Below are 22,437 nucleotides of genomic sequence, written 5' to 3'. Positions count from 1 at the left end.
AGTGGCTGTGCCTGGGATAAGGAGGGTTGACTTAAAGGGAGGAGGTATGTCTTTTTCTTAATTGTCTTAGCAAGAACTGTCTTCATTGCCAAGATCAGAAACCCAACCCAAACTGGACTAACCAGAAAGGAATTTATTAACTCATATAACTAAGAGTATTAGTGTTGCATTCAGACTTGGTTGGATTCAAGCGCTGAAATGATGCTGTAAGAATGCTGTCTCTTACTGTGTCCCAATTCTGTTTTCCTGTTTGGCTTCATTCTTCTTTTTAAAAAATTATATTTATTTGGCTGCATCAGGTCTTAGTTGTGGCACATGGGATCTTCAATCTTCTCTGTGACATGGGGATCTTTAGTTGTGGCAGTTGCAGCATGTGGGATCTAGTTTCCTGACCAGGGATCGAACCCTGGCCCCCTGCATTGGGAGCATGAAGTCTTAGCTAATGGACCCCCAGGGAAGTTCCCAGCATTCTTAGGCAGGCTCTCCACACTCAACAGCCCCAGGTGTGCCTTCTACCAGAGTAACAAACCCAGGAGAAAGAGGGCATCTCTAAATCAATACTTGTAGGTGAAGTCCCAGAGCTGACTCTCGTTGGCTCAGTTTGAGCCATGAATCCACCTATGAACCAGTCAGTTATTGGGGGGATTGGAGAATACTGATTGGCTAGGCCTGGGTCACATGACCACGCTTGGTTATGGGCACTGTTAGCTCTGTTCAAACCACCTGGACCAAGAATTGACAAGAGGTGGCTGGCCCCTCAGAGGCATATTTGGTTTCTGTTCCCATCAGAAAAGACAGAACCTGCACAGAAAAAAACAGCAGTTCCTTATTTCACTAGTGCTGCCTTCCCCAAATCCAGTCCCAGTTTTATAAGTTAGATCTTTAATAGGTGTACTTGTATCATCTTAACTGTCAAACTGGATTCTATAGTCACAAAGAGCTGACTCATTGGAAAAGACCTTGATGCTGGGAAAGATTGAAGGCAGAAGGAGAAGGGGGCAGCAGAGGATGAGATGGTAGCATCACTGAATGAATTTGAGCAAACCCTGGGAGATCGTGAAGGGCAGGGAAGCCTGGTGTGCTACAGTTCCTGGGGTCAAAAAAACTCAAGTCAGACATGACTTAGTGACTGAACAATAATATACTCAGACACAAGCAGACTGAAAAATAACCTCTTTATGTTTTCCTGCACACCCTGCCCGGGCTCTTCTATCCCTCAGGAAACTCACAGGATCTACAAGCAGAAGCTGGAGGAACTGAATGCACTCCAGACTTCATGTAGCAGCTCCATCAACAAGCAGAAGACACGACTGAAGGACCTGAAACTCACACTCCAGAGGTAGGCGGGCTGCAACTCAGAGGCTCCCCTGGCTTTTAGGGACAGAATCTCAACTCAAAACTGGCTTGAGCCGAGAATGGAAATTTTAATGGAAAAAAACAGAAGTGGCTTCAAGCATCACTGGATCCAGGGGGTCAAAGGGTGTTTTCAGGAATTTGGTTTTTTTCCTCTCAGTTCTGCCTTCCTCTAGATTGGCTTCACTCTCTGGCTGAGATGGTCACTGAGATAGCCACCAGCAGTGCCAGGCTGTTATCTTCTTGGCCTTTCTTCCTACTGGCTTGGCCACCCCAGCAGAATGAGAATTGTCTTTCAGCCCAAGTGCTAGGTGTGAGTCTCATTGGCTGGAACTGGTCATGTGACCATCTGTGAACCAATCATTGAGACTCGGTTTATATAAGACTTGGGGGCTACCCTGGTGACTCAGAGGTAAAGAATCTTCCTGCAGTTCAGGAGACCTGGGTTGGGAAAATCTCCTGGAAAAGGAAATGGCAACCCATTCCAGTATTCTTGCCTGGAGAATTTCATGGACATCCGAGCCTGGCAGGCAAGCCCATGGGGTTGCAAAGAGTTGGATACGACTGAGTGATAACACTTTATAAGACTTGGTCCTATGCTCAGTTAGTTTATGGACCTGGGGGATGGGATAGCTCTACTTGAACTACTTGGGAGGGGGAAGAGGATGAGGCATAGTTCCCACAGGAAAGTTGTTATGAGAAGTCCTGTCAGGCAGGCAAATAGCCAGTATCCTTCTCTCAGGCAAAGGGAGTTCACCCCACCAGGTCTCTGGTGTAGGGGGTGAGAGGTCCGGCATGCCTGGTGGGGATATACTTGAACTTACGACCTAGTTCCTTTCCTAAGGCCAGGATCACCTGTTCACTTCCTAGTCCCATGTCTTTATGGTTTGGAAAGTGCTGTCATTCCCTGCAAGTGAAGGAGTCCAGTGAATGCTGTGACCCCCTAGGAAGACAGGTAAACAGGCTCTGAGTGCCTTGTCCCTGGTCGCTTAGTTGGGCCTCCATTCCAGTTTATGATTCCTGGGCGATTCTTCCCTTCCCCAATGGAAAATTTGGGAGGATGGTTACTGATTATACCCCTAATCTTGACTGACCATTTCGGACATGGAGGCCCATTAGTCATGTGAAGAGTGTGGATGGTTCCACATAATGACATCACCACTCTTGGAAAAACATATCTCACTGATGGTAGGACTCCAGTCTTTTATCTGTCTAGGGTTTTTCATTCCTGGCACTCTTGATACTTCTTTGTTCCTGTGCATTGTAGGATGTTGGGCAGCATCCCTGGCCTCTACCCACGAGATGCCAGTAGAACTCTCTACTCCTGTCTTGACAACCCAGAATGTTCCCAGACAGTGTCTTCATGGTTTGGGAGAACTCCCATCCCAAGTTTCCCCAGTTGAGAACCATTGGGTTGGAAGGTTGACTCGTGAGCAAGGTTCCCAAGGACCCCTGCTATTCTTCTGAGTATCTATGACTTGTTTTTCTAGTTTTGAAATTAAATCTCACCAAAGAACAACAATCAGACCTTGGTTGGTTGACTGCTAATACTTTCAAAACTCTTCCTGTCTGCACTCTCGTAACCTTAAGGTTATTCCTATAGAATAGCGTGGAGGGTGGTATTGCCGGCCAGTATCCCTGGAGCTGGTACTATGTGTCAAGTATTCTAAATGTTTACACTGCATTTACTTACTGTGTCCTCACAATGATATCGTTTGCAAGGTAGGTCTGATGTTATCCCTGTTTTTGAGGTATGGAAAAGAAAGCAGAGAGGTTAGTTAAAGGACGTTTCCCAAGGCTGGCAGGGAGCCAGCATCAAACCCAGAGAGTACAGCTGGAGAGCTGAGGTTGCCAGAAGCATTGAGATGGAAAGATGGGGGGCAGTGCCTAGAGCTTCTGGTTTCTTCATCCAGTCTGTATAACGCTTGTCTCACCCCCCACACCTCTGACCTCAGGTACAAGCGCCATGCCAGTCGGGAGGAGGCAGAGCTCGTTCAGCAGATGGGCGCCAACATCAAGGAGCGGCAGAATGTCTTCTTTGACATGGAGGCCTACTTGCCCAAGAAGAATGGGTAGGAGCTGGGGACCTGCCCTCACACTCCCAACACCGTGTGCAGATGCCCAGGCCTGGAGCACCTGGTCTGCGTGCCTCTGACCTCCCTGCTGGGGGTTGAGGAGGAAACAAGGGCAGGAAAGAGAAGGAAGCTTCCTTACATGACCCTCCATGAACCCAGGAGGGGACCTCAGCCCCTCCGTGTAGCAGTAACATTCCTGGAAGGGCTTTTTCAAGGAACCAGACAAAGGATCTGGTTCCCAGCCTCTGCCATCTGCCTGATGTCACCTGGGGTCAGGAGGAAACATGTTCTTTCAAGAGAACAAACATCCATTGAGGGCCCCTGTATGCCTGGCATTGTGCAGGGGGGCTCTCTTGACGTCAGTCATTTCACCCTCTACAACCCGGTGAGTGAGATCCAGGAATCTCTGTTCTAAAGGTTCAGAGAAGTGGCTTTAGGAAGTATCTTGCCCAGGGGGCTCAGACTGGCTTAGGCTGAACCAGGATGTGAACACTGGACATTCTGACTCTAATGTTTGTGTTCTTTCCGTTTTCCTCCTTCAGAGAAGTCCCATCTCCTTCCTCAAGTGACATCTCTGCCACCTTGTAAAGAGGGATCCTTATAGCATTGTATCATGACTTGATGTGGGTGGCTAAATGCATGTCCCAGGAAGAACCCTGACTTTCTTCCCGGTTTGACCCAGCCCTGAGTCAGAGCCTTCTACCAGAGGCCTTCCTCTTGTCTTCTCCTTTTTGGCTGTGTTTGGTTAAAAACTCCATGCTTTGGGTGGTGATAACTCTACAGAATGAAACAGCGTGACCTTCTTTTAAAGTCAGATTCACTCTCCTAGCTCCAGTCTCCCTAGTCCTCTGTCCAGCTTACATTAGTTAGGAATCCTTGGAATACAAATAACAGAAAACCCAACTCAAAGTTGCTTAATTAATAATAGGGCATTTATTGACACATTTAACTAAAAAGTCCAGGTGTAGCTCTAGGTAGGACTGCTGCTGCTGCTGCTGCTGCTAAGTCGCTTCAGTCGTGGCCGACTCTGTGCGACCCCATAGACAGCAGCCCAACAGGCTCTGCCCTTCCTGGGATTCTCCAGGCAAGAACACTGGAGTGGGTTGCCATTTCCTTCTCTAATGCATGAAAAATGAAAAGTGAAAGTGAAGTCGCTCAGTCATGTCTGACTCTATGCGACCCCATAGACAGCAGCCTGCCAGGCTCCTCTGTCCATGGGATTTTCCAGGCAAGAATACTGGAGTGGGTTGCCATTGCCTTCTCTGTAGGTAGGACTGGATACTATTAAACTGTGTCCCTATTTATTTATTTTTTTTTTACTCTGTTTTGCAGTGTGTGAATTTTATTCTCAGGCAGGCTTCCTCCACAAGCTGGCCCCAGCAGCTCTGGGTTTGCTTTCTACCTGCTTAGCAAATCCAGTACAGAAAGCCTCTTTGTTCTGTAGGAGTTCTGGGAAAAGTCCTCTTATTGATTCTCATTGGCCTAGATAGTGTTCCATGATCATGATTGACCCAATCAGGAGGTTGCACCGCTTTGACTCGGGGAACCTGGGTCATGTGCCTTACCCTAGAGCCTAGGGGGAAAGGTGATTCTCTGAAGGGAAATTATACTGCCCTTCCAGGAGGTAGGGACTATATGCTAGGTGAGAAAAATAGATGGTTTTCTGACACCTCTGCTCTAGATGCACAAGACTGGAAATCTACCTAGATTTTGCCCATAGCTGGAAGAAGGCTTTTCTGTTCCCTTTTCTCCTCTCAAACTTCTGTGTATCCTTCAAAGCCCAGTTCACATGTTACTCCCTCAGTGAAGTCTTTCTAAACCCCTCTCTCCCTCTGTGGAATTAACTTGTCTTCCCCTGAGATCTCCTAACCCTTTATTTTCACCTTTATTAATTAGCATGTTAGGGGCTTCCCAGGTGGCTCAGTGGTAAAGAATCCACCTGCTCAGTGGTAAAGAATCCTGCCAGTGCAGGACCAGCAGGAGACACTGGGTTGGAAGGATCCCCTGGAAAAGGAAATGGCTCCCTACTCCAGTATTCTTGCCTGGGAAACCCCACAGGCAGAGAAGCCTTGGGGGGCTACAGTCCATGGGGTTGCAAAGAGTCGGACGTGACTGAGCATGCATGTACATAACATGTTAGAGTACAGGCTGTTGTAACAGAAGCATCATGGCACAGTGGCTCAAACATGCGAGGCTTTTGTCTCTCATACACAACAGTTCAGAGGTGAGTGGGCCAAGAATGTTGGGCTCCTAAGGTCACCTAGGAACTTGGTCCTTGCTGCTTACTTACTACTCACCACTTCTTTAGGAGTTATTCTCATCTGCATGGCCAACGCTGGGTCACACCATTGCATTCTCAGCAAGCAGGAAAGAGTCAGGCTGTGGAGGGCAATCAGATCCCTTTTTACAAAAATTTTGCCATTTCCTCGTGAAGCCAAACACATACATACCATACGACCCAGAAATTCCACTCCTGGGTGTATATACACTCAGTGGAAATGAGTGCTGAACGTTCACAACAAGGAAGCCAGACATAAAAGGCCACATATCACAGGAGCCTGTTTACATGAAATGTCAAGAATAGACAAATCCACAGAAACAGAAAGTAGATTAGTGGTTGCCAGGGGCTGAAGGAGTGAATGCTAGTGGGTAAGGACTTTCTTCTTGGGGTGTTGAAATTTCATGTTCTGGGATTAGGTGACACTGATGTTTGCACACTGTTGTAAATATACTTGAAACCATTAAATTGTATAATTTGTTTTTAATGTAAACATTTTTTATGAGCTCACATTATTTTATTTATTTTTTAGATGAGGTAGACATAGCAATTTGATATTTCTGTACAGTACAAAATAATCACCACTAAGCTGTATGCTTATTTTTTATTTTATTTTTTAAAAATATTTAGCTGCAAGGGAGGCTGGGAAACATGGTTGTAAGCCAGCTAAAATGGGGAGAGATGGGTTAATCATGACAGTCCTGACAGTTGCCATGTTCTCTAGTTAATCATTTTCATTCTCATATGATGTGAGAACTTTACCGTTGAGCTTAGCACCTCGTTTTCTAATATCTGGTGCTCAGTGCCATGCTTATTGTGCGTGCGTGCTCAGTCGCTCAGTCATGTCTGACTCTGTAGCCCAACACGCTCCTCTGTCCATGGGATTTCCCAGGCAAGAATACTGGAGTAGATGGCCATTGCCTCTTCCAGGGGATCTTCCTGACCCAGGGATTGAGCCCACGTTTCTTGTATTGACATCGGGTTCTTGACCACTGGGCCACCTGGGAAGCCCTTGCCATGCTTATTAAGTTTGCATATTTTTGGCTGGGGCCCACTCCTGGGGTTGTTGGCGCGGTGGCCCTCACAGGTCTTTCCTTTCAGGCTCTACTTGAATCTGGTTCTCGGTAATGTGAATGTGACCCTTCTTAGCAACCAGGCCAAGTGAGTATCCCAGGCACCCCTCCACCTGACTTTATGGAATCCTGGCATTTTGCTCTTTCAGCTCAAGAGAGATGGGACCAAGCTAGTTTTTGCATTAAAAAAAAATGTTCACAGCTGGGACGCTGGCTTTTGGTCTTTCCGACAGTCTCTTCCTTAGTATGTAGACCACCTGGGGGAGGTTTCCTTCCTTCCTTCACAGAGTCAGTATGTGGTGTGGACTGGACTGCCAGCTTCCCATGAGAAATGGGCCCCCTGTCGCATTCCATGCCTTATCACACACATTCCTCCTGGGACGTAGGCAGTCCTGGCTACCCCAAATGTATCCCATTTCCAGGGAAAATGGAGCTGTGGCTTTTCCACTACTGTAGGTAGTTGAGGAGGAGACCCTATCTCAGCTCCCTGCCCATCACGGGCTCAAAACCTTAAACCCAGGAGTCCAGGGACAAAGGAAACTTTGCACACTGGCCCTCTTTCCCTATCAATCATCACCATTAATTCGAAATCTCTCCCTTAGTTTGATCTAGCAGGCCAGGGATCTGGTGGGGTGATGGATTATAGTGATGTGACCTTTCCTGGGGGTGTCTGTCACTGCAGATTTGCCTACAAGGATGAGTATGAGAAGTTCAAGCTCTACCTGACCATCATCCTGCTCCTGGGTGCTGTGGCATGTCGATTTTTCCTTCACTACAGGTGATGGGGTGTGTTGGTGTGTGTGCAGGGGTGAGGGAGGAGGGCCATCAGAGAAGGATCCAGGGTTTCTCTTGCATCTCCTCGTTTGGTGTGATAAGGTATAGGGTAGAGAATGACCATTTCTTACAGGAAATAGTTCTGTCTGCCTTACAGCCATCCAACAAATATCTACTGAATGGTTGCTAAAGAGGCCTTATAACGTAGTAGTTAAGAAAGAGCCCAGTGTGGTCCATCCATACAATGCAATATTATTTGGCCACAAAAAGAACTGAAGTACTGACACGTGCTATAACATGGATGAAGCCTGAAAACATGGTGCTGAGTGAAAGAGCCCAGAGGCAGAAGGCCACTCACTGTGTGCTCCCATTCATATAAAATGTCCAGAACAGGCAGACTCTAGAGACAGAAAACAGATCAGTGGTTGCCAGGGGGTGGTGAGGAGGCAAATAGGGAGTGACTGCTAAGGGCCACAGGATTTTTTTTTTTTTTTTGGAGTGGTGAGAATGTTCTGGAATTAGATAGTGATGATGGATGCACAACTCAGTGAATATACTGAAAACACACTGGCTTGTATCCTTGAAAAGGGTGAATTTTATGGTATGTGAATTGTATCTCAGTTACAGAAATAAAGGTGGTAGCAGGTAGGATGGGGAGCAAAAAAGAGGAAGGAAGGAAGGAAAGAAAAAGAGATAGACCACAGACTTCTTGGGTTTGAATCCTGCCTTCGAGACCTACTGGCTGTCAGATGGGCAGGTTGCCTCTGGGTGCCTCAGTCTCCCTCGCTGTAAAATGAGGGTGACACCAGACCCTGCCTCACTGGGTGGTTGTGACAGCTGAGTGCATTAACACTGCACGTGGCTGTGCCCAGCGCCTGGCACCCAGTGGCACGGTCGAGAGGGTCAGCTGCTCCATTTGAGTGGGACAAGGGAGGTGAGCCAAAGCCACGATCCCCCAGGGGGTTTTGTTTCCCCCTGCTCTGGCCCCGGGTTTCCTGCCCTGAGGGGAGGCAGCCAAGTGTGGCTTGGGCATTTGGCCCACGTGTCAAGGGTTTATTTCCTGGCAGGAGCTTGGCTGGGAGTCCAGTTGCTGGGCTGCCCACTTGAGTGTCCAAACAAAGGTTCTTTCAGGCCCTGAGCCCGTGCCTGCCTGCTGCCGTGGGCCAGGGCAGCTTCCCTGGAGGGCAGAGGGTGCTCATGTCAGTCATACCCACTCACGTGCCCCCAGAAAGGGGGCAGAAGTTCTTGACGTGCAACCAGATTTCCTGGTGCTCGGACTTCTGGGGCCCTCAGAGGACAAACCTGTGGTGTGCGGTTGAGTGCTGAGGCTCACTGAGGGCCTGGCATCACCGTGTCTCCCATCCCTTTCTGTATTCATTCCCTGGGGCTGTCGTAACAAGGCACCACAAGCTGGGTGGCTTAGAACAACAGAAGTGTATTTTCTCATAGTTGTGGAGGCCAGAAATCTGAAATCAAGGTTGGAATCATGGTTGGCAGGACCACACTCACTCTAAAGACTAGAGGAGGAGCCTTCCTTGCCTCTCCCAGCCGCTGGTAGTGGCTGGCCATCCTTGGCATTCCCTTGGCTTAAGGCTGTTTCACTCTAGTCTGTCGTTATGGCCCTCTGCCCTGCGGCCCTGTATCTCTCTCCTGGTCTTCTTATAGGGAGACCCTAACCCATTATCTCCTCATCTTCACTAATTATATTTACAAAGACCCTGTTTCCAAATCAAGTTATATTCTGAGGTTCTGGATGGATTTGAATTTGAGCAGGGGGGAACACTGTTTAGCTGACTACACCTTCAATGGCTTAAAAAAGGCCGAGAGCGGGGAGCTGGATGGGCAGCACATCTCTGAACCTCAGTTTCCTTATCTGTAAAATGGGAAGTTGTTGTTCAGTCTCTAAGTCATGTCCGACCCTTTGAGACCCTGTGGACTGCAGCACGCCAGGCTTCCTTGTCCTTTACTATCTCTTGGAGTTTGCTCAAACTCATGTCCATTGCATCAGTGATGCCATCCAACCGTCTCATCCTCTGATGCCCCCTTCTCCTTTTGCCCTCAGTCTTTCCCAGCTCCATTGCTCAAACTCATGTCCATTGAGTCAGTGATGGCATCCAACCATCTCATCCTCTGACACCCCCTTCTCCTCTTGCCCTCAATCTTTCCCAGCATCAGGATGTTTTCCAATGAGTCAGCTCTTCACATCAGGTGGCCAAAGTATTGGAGTTTCAGCATCAGTCCTTCCAATGAATATTCAGGGTTGGTTTCCTTTAGGAGTGACTGGTTTGATCTCAAGGGACTCTCAAGAGTCTTCACCAGCACCAAAATTCAAAAGCATCAATTCTTCGGTGCTCAGCCTTCTTTATGGTCCAACTCTCACATCTGAACATGACTACTGGAAAAACCATAGCTTTGACTAGACGGACTTTTGTTGGCAAAGTGACGTCTCTGCTTTTTAATACACTGTCTAGGTTTGTCATAGCTTTTCTTCCAAGGAGCAAGCGTCTTTGAATTTCAGAAATGGGAAATAATACTGTCTTTGTTTGGGTTTCCCCAGAAGAAATCCCCCAAGAAAAGCATTTGAGTGCCAATAATTTATTCAGGAGGTGATCCCAGGAAACACTGGTCGGGGAATGGAAGTGAGACAAGTAGGGTTATCCTGTGGGAACCTGGAGTTCAGTGCTGCTGGGGAGTAGGGGGCAGCAAAGGACGGGCTGCAGTTATTCCCCCTTGAGGGAGTGGGTGGCATTTATCCTCCAACTGCTGTCTGCTGTCAGTTAAGGGAGGCTTGACTCTCCGAGTATTGCAACCTGTAGCATTTATGCTGTAATTGTCTACAAAATGAAAAATGGAACAATGTAAGTGAGCATAATAGGTACAATTATCCATTTCCACAGCCAAATTTAGTTATTACCAGCACTCAGGAAGGCACATTTCCGTATATTGAACTTTCAAGGCCCTACTCAGGTGCCATCCCTTCTTTGGGGACTTCCTTGTCCTGGTTTGCTGTTCAGTTGTGCGTGTGCCGGGGGTGGAGGTGGGGCGGGGGGACAGCTGTCCCTGGTTTCTCATGTCTGTACCCCTCCCTGGGGCTGTTTCTCTATGCCAGGGTGACAGATGAAGTCTTTAACTTCCTGCTCGTATGGTATTACTGCACCCTGACAATTCGGGAGAGCATTCTTATCAGCAACGGCTCGAGGTAACAGGGGGCCCAGCTTTGCAGGGTGGTGTGGGGGAGCCAGAGGGAAATCTGTCATGGAGGTGAGAGCTATTACCCTCGCCTTGCACCCCCTTCCTCCGTGTGGGGTGGGGGTATTCATGACTGTTGAGAACCAGGGAGGAGGAAAACGGTGTCTGCTGCTGCAGCTTCACTTGCAATGGTCAGTCTCTTGCTTACAAGAAACCCTAACTCAAATGAGTTTAGCACAATAGGAAATTTATTTTCTCACATCAAGGAGTGGGTCCATTAGTGCTGAGTTCAGGTAAGGCTTAATCCAGGCGTTCAGACAGTGTCATCAGGACCCAGTTTCTATCTCTCAACCATACCTTCTACTGTGTTCTTTTGGTCTCGGGTTCCAGGTAGGAGCACCCAGCAGCTCCAGGCTCACATCTTCATTTCTAGCATTCCCAGCAAAATAAGGCACATTCCTGTCTCCCAGGAGTCTCACTGGCTCCTGTTGGCACTCACTGATTATCTCTGAGCCCAGTCGCTGTGGCCAGAGACTACACTGCTGTGATTGGCTGGTTGTGAGCCTTGTGCCCACCCCCAGGGCTGTCAACCAGCACCTCAAAGCTGAGTGTCAGGAGAGGAATGATTCCCTGGAGGAAAGTGAATGGTCACCAGAAGGTTGAATGGATTCTGGTGAGAAAAGTGGAAGGTCCCCGAGAGAGAGATTAGAGTATCAGGACTGAGTTAAGACCCACGACTTGCCACTTGTAGGTCCCATTTCCCATAGGTCTGATGCCTTTCGAGGGTGTCCATTTGAACCCCTGCATACCATTCTTGGCCCTGTTTTTCCTGAAACAAAAAGTAACAACCTCTCGACCCTCCCCACTTCCTTCTTCCTGGAGGCTGGTAAGGAACGGCCAGGAGCTGTGTATTTAAGATTGGGGTGTTTGCCAAACCCCCAAATAATTTGCTGCCTTCTCACTTCTCTGCCAGTGGTCTCTCATGGCATATCCCTGCCCCGCCGGGCCTTACCCTGACCATAGAGCTGAGAGGTAAGGACCAGGGGAAAAGAGCTATTCTTAGGTATGCAGCCCTGTAGCATGTAGCCCTTTAGAAAAGATCAGTGTTTCTCAAACTGCGCTCATCCTTTGCCATGTCCAGCATCACCTGGATGATAGTTTTTTCACAATTTAAATCCACCGTCTTTCTGTTTCTCTTTTTAATTAAATAAATGTGAATTTATTTTAAAAGGAAACTTTTATTTTACCACCATACGTGGAAAACCAACATCAATTGCAGGAAAGAGGAAATAGTGTAAAAATAGAATTTCATTTTCATTGTCTAATTTATTGAAGTCAATGATTCCTGCTTCCTGAAGGCTCTGAGCCTGAGGCTTGCTATCTCTCTTACTTGTGTGTACATGTGTTAAAAGGGAGATGAGCAGATCTTTATGTATGTATGTATGTATGTGTTAATTGCTCGGTCGTGTCCAACTCTTTGTGACCCCATGGACTACAGCCCACCAGGCTCCTCTGTCATGGCATTCTCCAGGCAAGAATACTGGAGTGGGTTGCCATTCCCTTCTCCAGGGAATCTTCCCAATCCAGGGATTGAACCTGGGTCTCCTGCATTGCAGGCAGATTCTTTACCATCTGAGCCACCTGGGAAGCCCAAGAACAGGGGATTTTGTAAATTAAAGATGTCCTGGCATTTAACCTAGACTGTCTCCCTGACTTAATCGGGAGAATGGAAAGAACAGGACTGATGACTTCTCACCACATGATTCAGTATCATCTAGTGTTACACTCAGATACCATCTAAAACTTGATGGTACATGCCCCATGCTTTGGGAAACACTGAAGTTGAAAATCCTACCAAATCAATAACATTTGTAGTTTTCCTTAATTTTAGAGATTGTATCTTCCTGCTTTGGGGCATGGTTGGAGGGGACCCAGGGTAGTACATAGTGGAGAAATGGGCCCAGGGCAATGGGCCAAGCTTTCTTGTTACTAATTCTCTTCATGCTCCCCTGGGCTTGGTGTTGGGAGTTTCCTCCTCCTGATGGACTCATATTAAGAATGTTCAGGGGCATGCTACATCTCTAACAGTCACTAACACTTTAATAAGAGTTACTCTTGTCCCTTTTTTCTTGTATGACAGACTGTGGGTGGGGGGGTTCCCTGAGAGAAGGGAACAGGTCTGAGTCGAGGTCCCTGTAAGTGTGGAGCATACCCAGAAAACAGGGAGGAGGACTAAAGGGGGAAAGTAGGGTTCCAGAGCCACCTCACTTGCCTGACACCTTAGTGGGGCCTTCTCTGGGGCCTCCCTAGGGCTTGTGCTCTGATGGGACAACAGGAAGGGCTGTCACTGAGCTGGTAATGCAAAGCTTTGTGTGTGGTCCAATCTGTCCCCGACCTGCCATTTATTACACATTTATTTTATGTATTTTACATTTTATTTTATTTTGCTGTGCCACGCAGCATGTGGGATCTTAGTTCCTTGACCAGGGATCAAACCTGTGCCCCCTGCAGTGAAAGTGCGGAGTCCTAACCACTGGACCACCAGGAAGTCCGCATTACACTTTCATGAGCAACTTCTAAGTACCAGACACTGAGTAGGGAGGGACTCCAAGATAGGTCCCACGTGGAGCCTTTTGGGAGCACTCATAGGGGTTCTTTAGAAGACCATTCATGGCAAGTATGCTTCAGGAAGGTCAAGTTGCTTCAGGAATCACACTCCCCTAGGCCTGCCTCCCCAGTCTGGCCTTCGGCACAGATTCGGATGTGTTGGTGGTGGGGACCGTGGGATGAGCGGGGTGGGCCTGTATGGATGTCTTATTTTCTGGAATGACTACGGGAGTTGTGGTCAACTTGTGGGAGAGGGAGGCATGGCAGGTGGACCAAAGTTGGGTGATTAAAACTTGTGACTCGTCCTCAACGTCTGTTGAATAGTTAGCCTCCATCCTCCCCCTCTCCTTCTCAGAGCGGATTTTTCTCCTGAGGGTGGGCACGGGAGATGCCTGTGAGGTTTCCCCTCACACTTGGCCCTTATTAGGGAATAGCTAAGAAACCAGTTCAAGAACGCTCAGTGAGGAGGAGGCAGGGGTCCAGTTTGGGATGAAGGCTGCCTTTCTCTGAAGTGTCCCACGGCCAGCTCTGGAGCTCACAGTGGGTACCCAGTGAGTGCCCCAGAGTCTGTGTAGAAATGAACTGAACCCAAGCTCTGTAGTGAAGGAAGTTCGTTGGGGTCATCTTGGTGTTGGAGAGACAGCTGAACCTGAGCCAGATAGACTTCCTGGAGGCTTGCTGCCCAGTTTTGGTCTGATTGAACCTCTTTTATCCTGTTTCCAGTTGCATCCAAGACCTGAATTAGGGGTGTGTTGGGGGGAAGCAAGCTTTGAGAGGTGGGTGTGTAGGGGAACGCCCGCATCATGGGATGGAGCCACCCGTGGTTTGTGTCTGATGTTTCCCATGTGAGATGTAGCTCCTTAGCTTAGAGCCATAAGTAAGTCAGCTTCCCTTCCAGATTTTGCAAATGATGGAAAACCACCTGATAGGAGTAAACATGAAAGGGTATTTATTGGAGCATATAAATAGTTCAGGGGGGTCCAGAGCGCTCAAACAATGTTAATTTAACCGGCCTCCTCCTCCTCCCTTTTCCTTTCCTGCTACCTCCTGCCCTGGCTCCCAGCAGCCCAGACCAGCACCCACAGGGATCAGCAATCCCAGAGGAAAGAGCATCTTTCCTCTACTGGTCCAGGGGCAGTAGGGTCTTGAGACAGACTTCTAATTGGCCAGACTCAGGTCACATGCTCATCCCTGAACCAATCACTGTGCTGGAGTGATTTAGCATCTCCATTGGCTGACTCTGGGTCATGTGCCCAGTTATCTTCGCTCCACCACCCAGACTGTGGCGGTGAGGTAGTTCCCCCAAGGAAAGACAAAGGGGAGAAGTGGAACAGGGAGTGATTAACAGACAGACAAAACAGCAGATGTCCTCTGCAGTAGTTCCGGGATAGAATGAATAATGAATCAGAAATCACGTTGCCTTTCCTGGCAAGCCAGCCCACCAGTGCCCAGAACGAATGGGTTTTTGTAAGGGCCTTTCCTAGGATACAGAGGGGTGGGGTGGCAGAGGAGAGAGGGAGCCTTGGTGTAGAAGCCATTCCCTGAGTCATGCCCCGATGACCTGAAGCTCAAAGCCAGAGAGAGCCAGGGGTTGACTAGTGACTGGTGCCTGGATCTTACGCTAAGGTGTCCTGAAGGGAGCTCTCCAGGCACAATCCCCAGATATCAGAACATGCTGTTCCTACTACATTCAGCTATGCAGTGTGCCGGCCTTCCTGGAGTACCTACTGTCTGCTCATTTAAAAGGCCACAAGCTCCTGCAGGCTTCGTTTCTGGGGCAAAACGGACCCTAGGGATAGACTGCTGAAGGGTGAAGGTGTCTTTCTGGAGCGGTACAAATGTCCTAAAACTGACTTTGGTCATGTTTGCACAACTTTGTGAGTACACTGACATGTATACTTTAAATGGGTGGATTGTACGGTATCTGACTGACATCACAATAAAACTTACATAAATACACACACACACACTGGTGCGTGTGGAGCACCAGTTCAGAGCCCTGGGGTATGCAGACGGACAATGGGGCTGGCGAATGCACACTGGGAAAGAGGACATTTTTAGCCTCTCCCAGTGCCACTGAGCTGTGTTTATTGGTGGCGTCTGTCAGCGCTGGGCTGTGGGCACAGTGAACTGTGAAATTAGAAGCTGCTGCTCAGCCAGGCTTGCTGCTGAGAGCCTGTGTCTGGCTCCGGCCCTTCCTGGACAGGGAGCGGGTATTTCTCTGGGGACCTTTGGTAGGTAGGACAGAGAACGGGGGCTTGCCAGGCCTCCAGGGCTTGCAGAGATGTGTTGGTTGCTCTTCAAGATGAAGGTCTAAGGATGGGGCCAGTTATCTTTTCAGTCAGAAACCAAGGTTCTTCAGAGACACTGACAGGCAGGGCAGGGACACAGGGAAGGGAGATTGGGAACCAGGAAGTGGACAGATGTCCCATCCTGTCCTGTGAACTCATGTGGCACCTGCGTCAGTCTCCTGTCCAGTCTGTCCTGGTGGCATCTATACCAGCTGCACTTCTTGAACATCACTTTTTTCATTTCAGAATTTATTGAGTACCTACTGTTTACCAGGTGCTGTTAGTGCTAGGAATAAAAAGCCTCCTAAAACCTTGTTTCTCCTCATAACCACTCAAGCATCCACAGGCTGTTGCCCAAACACCTAGTTTATGACCAGACTTTTTTTGTGGCTGTATCGTGTGGCACATGGGATCTTAATTCCTGACCAGGGATTAAACCCGCAGTCCCTGCGTTGGAAGTGTGGAGTCTTAACCCCTAGGCTGCTAGGGAAGTCTCTTTCATTTATTTTCTTTCTTTCTCTTCCTTTCTCCTTTCTCCTTCCCTTCCTTCCTTCCTTCCCAGAACTACTGAAGGGCTTCCCAGATGGCTCAGTGGTAAAGAATCTGCCTGCCAGTGCAGGACACACAAGAGATAAGGATTCAGTCCCTGGGTCGGGAAGACCCCCTGGAGAAGGAAATGGCAACCCACTCCAGTACTCTTGCCTGGGAAATCCCATGGACAGAGGAGTCTGGTGGGCTACAGTTCATGGGGTCACAGAGATTCAGACGGGACCAAGTGACTGAGCACACACACACTCATTGAAGGGCTTCGAAGAGAAGAGAGGAGTAAGATGCTGTGCCTACCCTTACAATGTTTATGTCCAGGTTGGAAGGTCTTAAGACAACTCAAATCCACTTATTAGGACAGTGCAAACGAAAACCTCAACGACACACCGATTTTCACATAATAAGATTGGGAGAAATTTTAAAATTAGGTATTCCGTGTTGCTGAGGGTTTGGGGAACTCGATATTCTCTACTGCTGATGGGAGGGTAAATTGGGAATTGCTGTTTTGGAAGGTAATTTGAGAAATTACCACGCACGCGCCCTCTGAGCTAGCCATCCTGCATACTTACTTCCTGGTAGCCGCCATGGAGAAATGCCGTCAGGACACAGGGGACTTCCACAGGATGTATGGCAACATGAAGGGTGACTGTGACAGTTCGGGAATGGCTGAGTAGACTACGGCAGAGCAGACACATCCTGAAATGCCGTGTCACGTTTAAGAAGTCGGTGGCAGGTCTGTAGATACAGGCCTGGAGTCAAGACAAGGAAGCAAGTCGCAGGATGATTTTAGTTAAAGTCTAAAAAAAAAATTTTTTTTTTAATTTAATAAAAGGGACTTCTTGGAACTTTCCTGACAAAGACAGCATACTCCCAATGCAGGGGGCCCAGGTTTGATCCTGGTCAGGGAACTAGATCCCACATGCCACAGCTAAGGTCCGATGCAGTGGAATAAATAAATAAATTTTAAAAGAGAGGGCTTCCTTGTGGTCCAGTGGTTAAGACTCTGAGCATGCAATATAGGGGAACAGGGATTTGATCCCTGGTCGGGGAACTAAGGTCCCACATGCTACACGGCTCGGCCCAAAACAATTTAAAGAAAGAAAAAAAAACATCTAATCCATCAGCTCATCCCCTAAACCAGCAGATCCTCGGGTGCCTCCATTTGGAGCCCATCTCCCCACTTGGCCCCCTCTCCAGTTATCTCCCAAGAGAGTGTTCTGGAAAGACGAAGGTTAACTTCTTCTCCCACATGGGTGCTTCCCGTGTCCCAGTCCCTGGTATCCCAGGGTGCATTTGGCAAAGCAGATTGCTGCCTCCTCATGTTCTGATCACTGAGCTCCTGGAGGAGGCCTGGGGAGGCCAGCAGAGGCCTGAGACACACTCTGGGACCTTGAAGAATAAAGACTGCCTGTGACACTGGAGAGGGGGTGACAGCCAGGCTCCCTGCCCCTCTTTGGAGTGATAGCCCTGAGCCAGGGGAGCGCTGGGTTCTTCTTATTTATTTGGCTGCCCTGGATCTTAGTTGCAGCCCGTGGGATCTTCAGTCTTCATTTTGCCATGGGGCATCTTTAGTTGCAGCAGGCAAACTCAGCTGCACCACGTGGGATCTAGTTCCCCGACCAAGGATCCAACAGGAGCCCCCGGCTTTGGGAGCGAGGAATCAGCCATGGGCCACTAGGGAAGTCCCAGGGCTGGGTTCTGACTGCGGGGTCCCGGCAGCTTGTGGGCTGGATGAGTGAAGTCCAGGGCTGGGCGAGGGCCTGCTGTAGACAGAGGAGCAGATGAGCCTGGGGCCTGGGGCCCCCGGAGAGCAGCTGTGTCTGGGATGGAGTGAGGCACTTTGTGTACAGTCTGTCGTTCCTCTGCGAACGTGGGGTTAACAGCTAGCTACAGCTCTGTGTAAACGTGTGCGAGTGTTCTGTGTTTATTCAGCATGCTCGTGGAGCACCTGCTCTAAGCCAGGTGTCACGATACAGATGAACAGACAGTATCTCTGCTCTTTTGAGTGGGGAAGGGGGTTCAGAAACAAATGAGGAAAGAATGATAATTTTAGGTAGTGATAAGCACCGTGAAGAAAATGAAGCAGGGTAACTTGATCCAGAGTGGGGCTGTCTAGCTGTTGCAGATAAGGGGGTCAGGGAAGGCCTCTTGGAGGAGGTGACAGTTGGTCCGCAAACTTGAATTTGGACCAGGAGCCAGGCCGGCCAAGATCTTGGAGCAGAGAGAATGGCAAGTTTGAAGACCCTGTTAGTCTGCTCAGGCTGCCATGACAAAGTATCACAGACTATGGGACCTAAACAACAGAATGTATTGGTTCTGGAGGCTAGAAGTTCAGGATCAGGGTGCTGGCAGGTTTCCCCTGGGACCACGCCTTGGCGTGCAGAGGGCCACTGCATCCTCACAGGGCCTATTCTCTGTGTGCATGCACTCCGCTCCAGTCTCTTCCTCTGCTTGTAAGGACACCGAGCCTATCGTATTAGGGCCCCACCCTTGTGACCTAATTTAACCTTAATTATCTCTTTAAAAGTCCTCTCTCCAAATATAGTCACATTTTAAGGTACTGGGGTTAGAGGTCTTCAACATAGGAATTTGAGGGGAACATCATTCAGCCCATCACAGGCCCTGAGGTAGCCATGGGCTTGGTGGGTTCAAAGAAAAGGCTACCTGGAGCTCCTGAGAGTAGGGGTGAGGAGGGGCAGAGAGGCGGGTCTTGGAGTGCTGGGGAGGTTAGGGAGGTGCCCGAGTGCCTCTCTGGGTCTCTGTGTGATTGTATATCTCATAGGACAGAGGGCAAAAGTCCTGGCTTGGGTTCATTTCTTGCTCCAAGAAGCTGTCTCTGGGTTGTAGACCACTCTTCTCCCTCAACACAGGCTGGGAAGCTTGCCTTTCTCTCCCCTCCTGAGCTCTTTTCCTTCTCTTCTCTCAAGAATTAAAGGCTGGTGGGTGTCTCACCACTACGTGTCCACGTTCCTGTCCGGAGTGATGCTGACCTGGTAAGTGTCTCCTGCTTGAGCCCAGGACCTCTGCTCACTCTCCTCAGGGAGCCGGTGGATGGGAACTGGCAGTGGGCCCAAGATGCAGGGGATTTGGGGGCTGACTTTTGGGCCGAGAAGTAAAAGTGTGAGCTTACGAAGGGGCTGCAGAGCCACCCCAAGCCAACTGGGGACTTTTCCAAGGGCCACTGACTGTGGTGACAGGGAGCAAGTCTGGACAGAACAAGCACAGGGACAAGACCGTGACTGATGGAGGAGGAGGAATGGGTGGGCATTTGGTCTTCGAGATGCCTACCCCCGCTCCCTTGGTTCTAGAATGTATTAAAGCAATGATGGAAATTACCTGGTCCAGCCCCAGGGACATGGTGATAAGGTAGAAACTGGGTTTAAAATCTTTTCTCTCTCTCTCTCTCTTTTGGTTGGAACAGAGATAGGATGGGGATGAACAAATGATTTCAGATTGGGGCTTCATCTTTGCTTTTCCTCCACTTCTCTGCAGGCCTAACGGACTAATTTATCAGAAGTTTCGCAATCAGTTTTTAGCGTTCTCCATTTTTCAGAGTGAGTGTCTCTTGCTCAGATTCTGGGGACGGGCACGGTGTGGCTTTCACTGGTGGAGGTTGTGTGAAGAGTGGAGGTTGTGTTTTTCTTGTGTGAAAGGAGTGGAAGGACTGGGGGAGGTCCCTGGTCGGGCAGGGAAGGGTCCCAGAAATCCAGAAGGAGCTGCCCACCATCTCTCCCCACCACTCCATCAGCTCCATCCTGCCGTCCAGCCCCCTGCCCCTGGAGAGGAATGTCTACCCCCTGGAGCTCCAGTTGCTGCCTTTTTTTCCCCTGGTTCAGAATCTGACCAGTTGTGCCCCTCAGGAGCTGCGTGGTATTGGGAGCATCAACTCTGTTTCCCTTAAAATGGACATTTATGTTCTTTTTCTTATTTAAGAATAGCTCCGGATTTGTACACAATGAGGGGTTAACTCTGAGGAACAGAGATTGGATGGTTAAAGACAGGGAGAGAGTTTTACTTTTTGCCAAGTACCTGTTTGTTCCCCTTGAGTTTTATGCTGAATACATCTTACCTATTCAAAAAAATACAATTTAATTTTTAAATAAAACCCTGCGTACAAACATAAGCCAAGAAGGAAAATTATGTATAATTCCATCCTTAGGGTGTTAATAGACATATGTCCTTTTAAATATTTTCATTCATAAACACATACACACCTATAATACTGTATTATGTATAATCTACAAACATAGGATTCTTCTACACAGCTTTTTTTTATAACCTAGTTTCTATTCTTTTAACAGTTATGATGGGTATTTTTCCATGTCGACACGCAGAATTCTGCTTCCTCGTTTTTTGGGTTCAGACGTGTGTGTGTGTGTGGTGTGGTGTGGTGTGGCGTGGCATGGTGTGGTCTGCCTCCTCGTTTTTTGGGTTCAGACGTGTGTGTGGGTGTGGGTGGGTGTGTGGGTGTGGTGTGGTGCGGTGTGGTGTGCTACGGTGCAGTGTGTGTTGGGGGTGGGAGGAGGTTGTACCCAGGTGCCCCTGGTGTCTGGGCAGTGGAGACCTGCCGGCCTGCTGCGGAGGTGTTGCTGGGTCCCCTAGTCCCTGAGCTGGGCGCTGTGCTCCCCCTACAGGCTGTGTCCAGTTCCTGCAATATTATTACCAGAGAGGCTGCCTCTACCGACTGCGGGCCCTGGGGGAGAGGAATCACCTGGACCTCACTGTGGGTGAGTAGCCTGGCCTGGTTAGCGAGGTGACAAGCACTGACCCTTTCTGTTCCCCCAGACTTTGCCCCGTGTCCGTCAGGGGGCCAGGTGCCGGTAAGAGCCTGACAGGATTTGCCACATGCAAAGCCAGGGCTTGCTGGCCTCATCCTAATTGCTTTTTGTAATTCATGGTGGATTCCATTGCAGTTGACAAATGCAAGGCCAGCTGTGTGCCAGGCCCTGGAGGCTAAGTGCCTGTAGCCTATCCTTTTTAAATGTCTATATTTTTTTCCTATGTTTTATGACATACATAATGCTAGTCTAGTCTAGTGTTTTTACACTTGTGCAATTTATGTGTTCTTAACTTTAACTCATTGGGGTGGGTGCTGCATCAGGAAAACTCAGAGACCCTTCCTTTAAAACTCTCAGGGGAAAGTGTTGTTAATAAAAAATCTGTTTTTTGAAGTGGTCATTTCCATCGAATTACTCTGCGCAGTAGGCCCTATTTTGTCAAGACTCGATTGAAATGAAGCATGCCATAGCCAGTTACGAAATGTAAAATCCTGTGCAAATTATGAAAAACCAAAAACCATACTAGTGCTGGCATGTCAGCGTCCTGTAAGAGTGGTCAGCCCACTTGGGTCACAGGGACGTGAGGTGCGAGGGCCACCAGGCCTGGCGGTAGGTAGTCCACGTGTTCCCTGGGTTATTTTCCAAGTTAGCACTCACCCACCTGAAGGAGGTCAACCCGCCTGATCGCAGAGTGACGGGCAGGGCCAGGCCACCTCACCCAGGCCCTTCACTCCCTCCTTCCTCTCCACAGAAGGATTTCAGTCCTGGATGTGGCGAGGCCTCACCTTCCTTCTGCCCTTCCTGTTCTGTGGCCATGTGAGTCCCCCTGGAGTTTGTGGGTACCCCCTTCCAGGAATAGAAGGTCCTAAGGCCACTCCCTCTCTCACCAACCATCTGTGAGCTGGGGCCCTCGGGGTCCTGTGGCTGGGACGGCCCCTGGGTCCAGGGAGGCCAAAGGCAGGAGCGGGAATTGGCCCTGGGCACCCGCATGCCCCACCCCAGGCTGGGTGCCCCAGGTTCATTTGAAGGGGGTTGTCAGTGTCTCAAGGGCAGTTTACAGCAGAAGCTGGGGGGCTTGCCCCTGCCCCCTGGGCTTTCCCACCTGGGTCTCAAGGGGACTCAGGTGAGCTGAGCAGTTCCTGCTTCCCCTCTTTAGTTCTGGCAGCTCTACAATGCCGTCACATTGTTTGAGCTCTCCAGCCATGAGGAATGCAGAGAATGGCAGGTATGGTGCTCGCACTTGTGTGTGTGTGTGTGTGTGTGTGTGTATGTGTGTATGTGTGTATGTGTGTCCTGGGGCCACTTGGAAAGAATTCCTTCCCCGCCCCACCCCCTGCTCTGTGGGGACCTGCAGTAGAGAGCTCACTGCTCTGGGGGCCTAGGAGACTGGGGCAGGAAATCTGGGGGTCCCTTGGAGCCCCTCAGAGGTCTGAGAAACACCAAGGAAGGCTCTGGGGATAGGAGGCAAGGGGG

At 49.2% G+C, this 22,437-nt stretch overlaps 1 protein-coding gene across 1 annotated transcript in view; it reads left to right on the top strand.

Annotated features, from left to right (window-relative positions):
• TMEM120B (transmembrane protein 120B) overlaps window positions 1-22,437 on the top strand; it is a 45,430-nt gene that overhangs the window by 19,077 nt on the left and 3,916 nt on the right. Inside the window, exons 2-11 of the mRNA XM_019977197.2 lie at window positions 1,221-1,339; window positions 3,309-3,425; window positions 6,808-6,867; window positions 7,462-7,557; window positions 10,663-10,752; window positions 19,114-19,179; window positions 19,679-19,740; window positions 20,821-20,913; window positions 21,716-21,780; window positions 22,121-22,189. Coding sequence (XP_019832756.1) covers window positions 1,221-1,339; window positions 3,309-3,425; window positions 6,808-6,867; window positions 7,462-7,557; window positions 10,663-10,752; window positions 19,114-19,179; window positions 19,679-19,740; window positions 20,821-20,913; window positions 21,716-21,780; window positions 22,121-22,189 — 837 coding nt within the window. The remainder of the gene's footprint in view (window positions 1-1,220; window positions 1,340-3,308; window positions 3,426-6,807; window positions 6,868-7,461; window positions 7,558-10,662; window positions 10,753-19,113; window positions 19,180-19,678; window positions 19,741-20,820; window positions 20,914-21,715; window positions 21,781-22,120; window positions 22,190-22,437) is intronic.

The sequence above is a fragment of the Bos indicus genome, chromosome 17 (genome assembly GCF_029378745.1).
Source record: "Bos indicus isolate NIAB-ARS_2022 breed Sahiwal x Tharparkar chromosome 17, NIAB-ARS_B.indTharparkar_mat_pri_1.0, whole genome shotgun sequence".
Taxonomy (NCBI): domain Eukaryota; kingdom Metazoa; phylum Chordata; class Mammalia; order Artiodactyla; family Bovidae; genus Bos; species Bos indicus.
The sequence above is the reverse complement of the archived record's forward strand: the minus strand, read 5'-3'. Positions and strand labels throughout refer to the sequence as shown.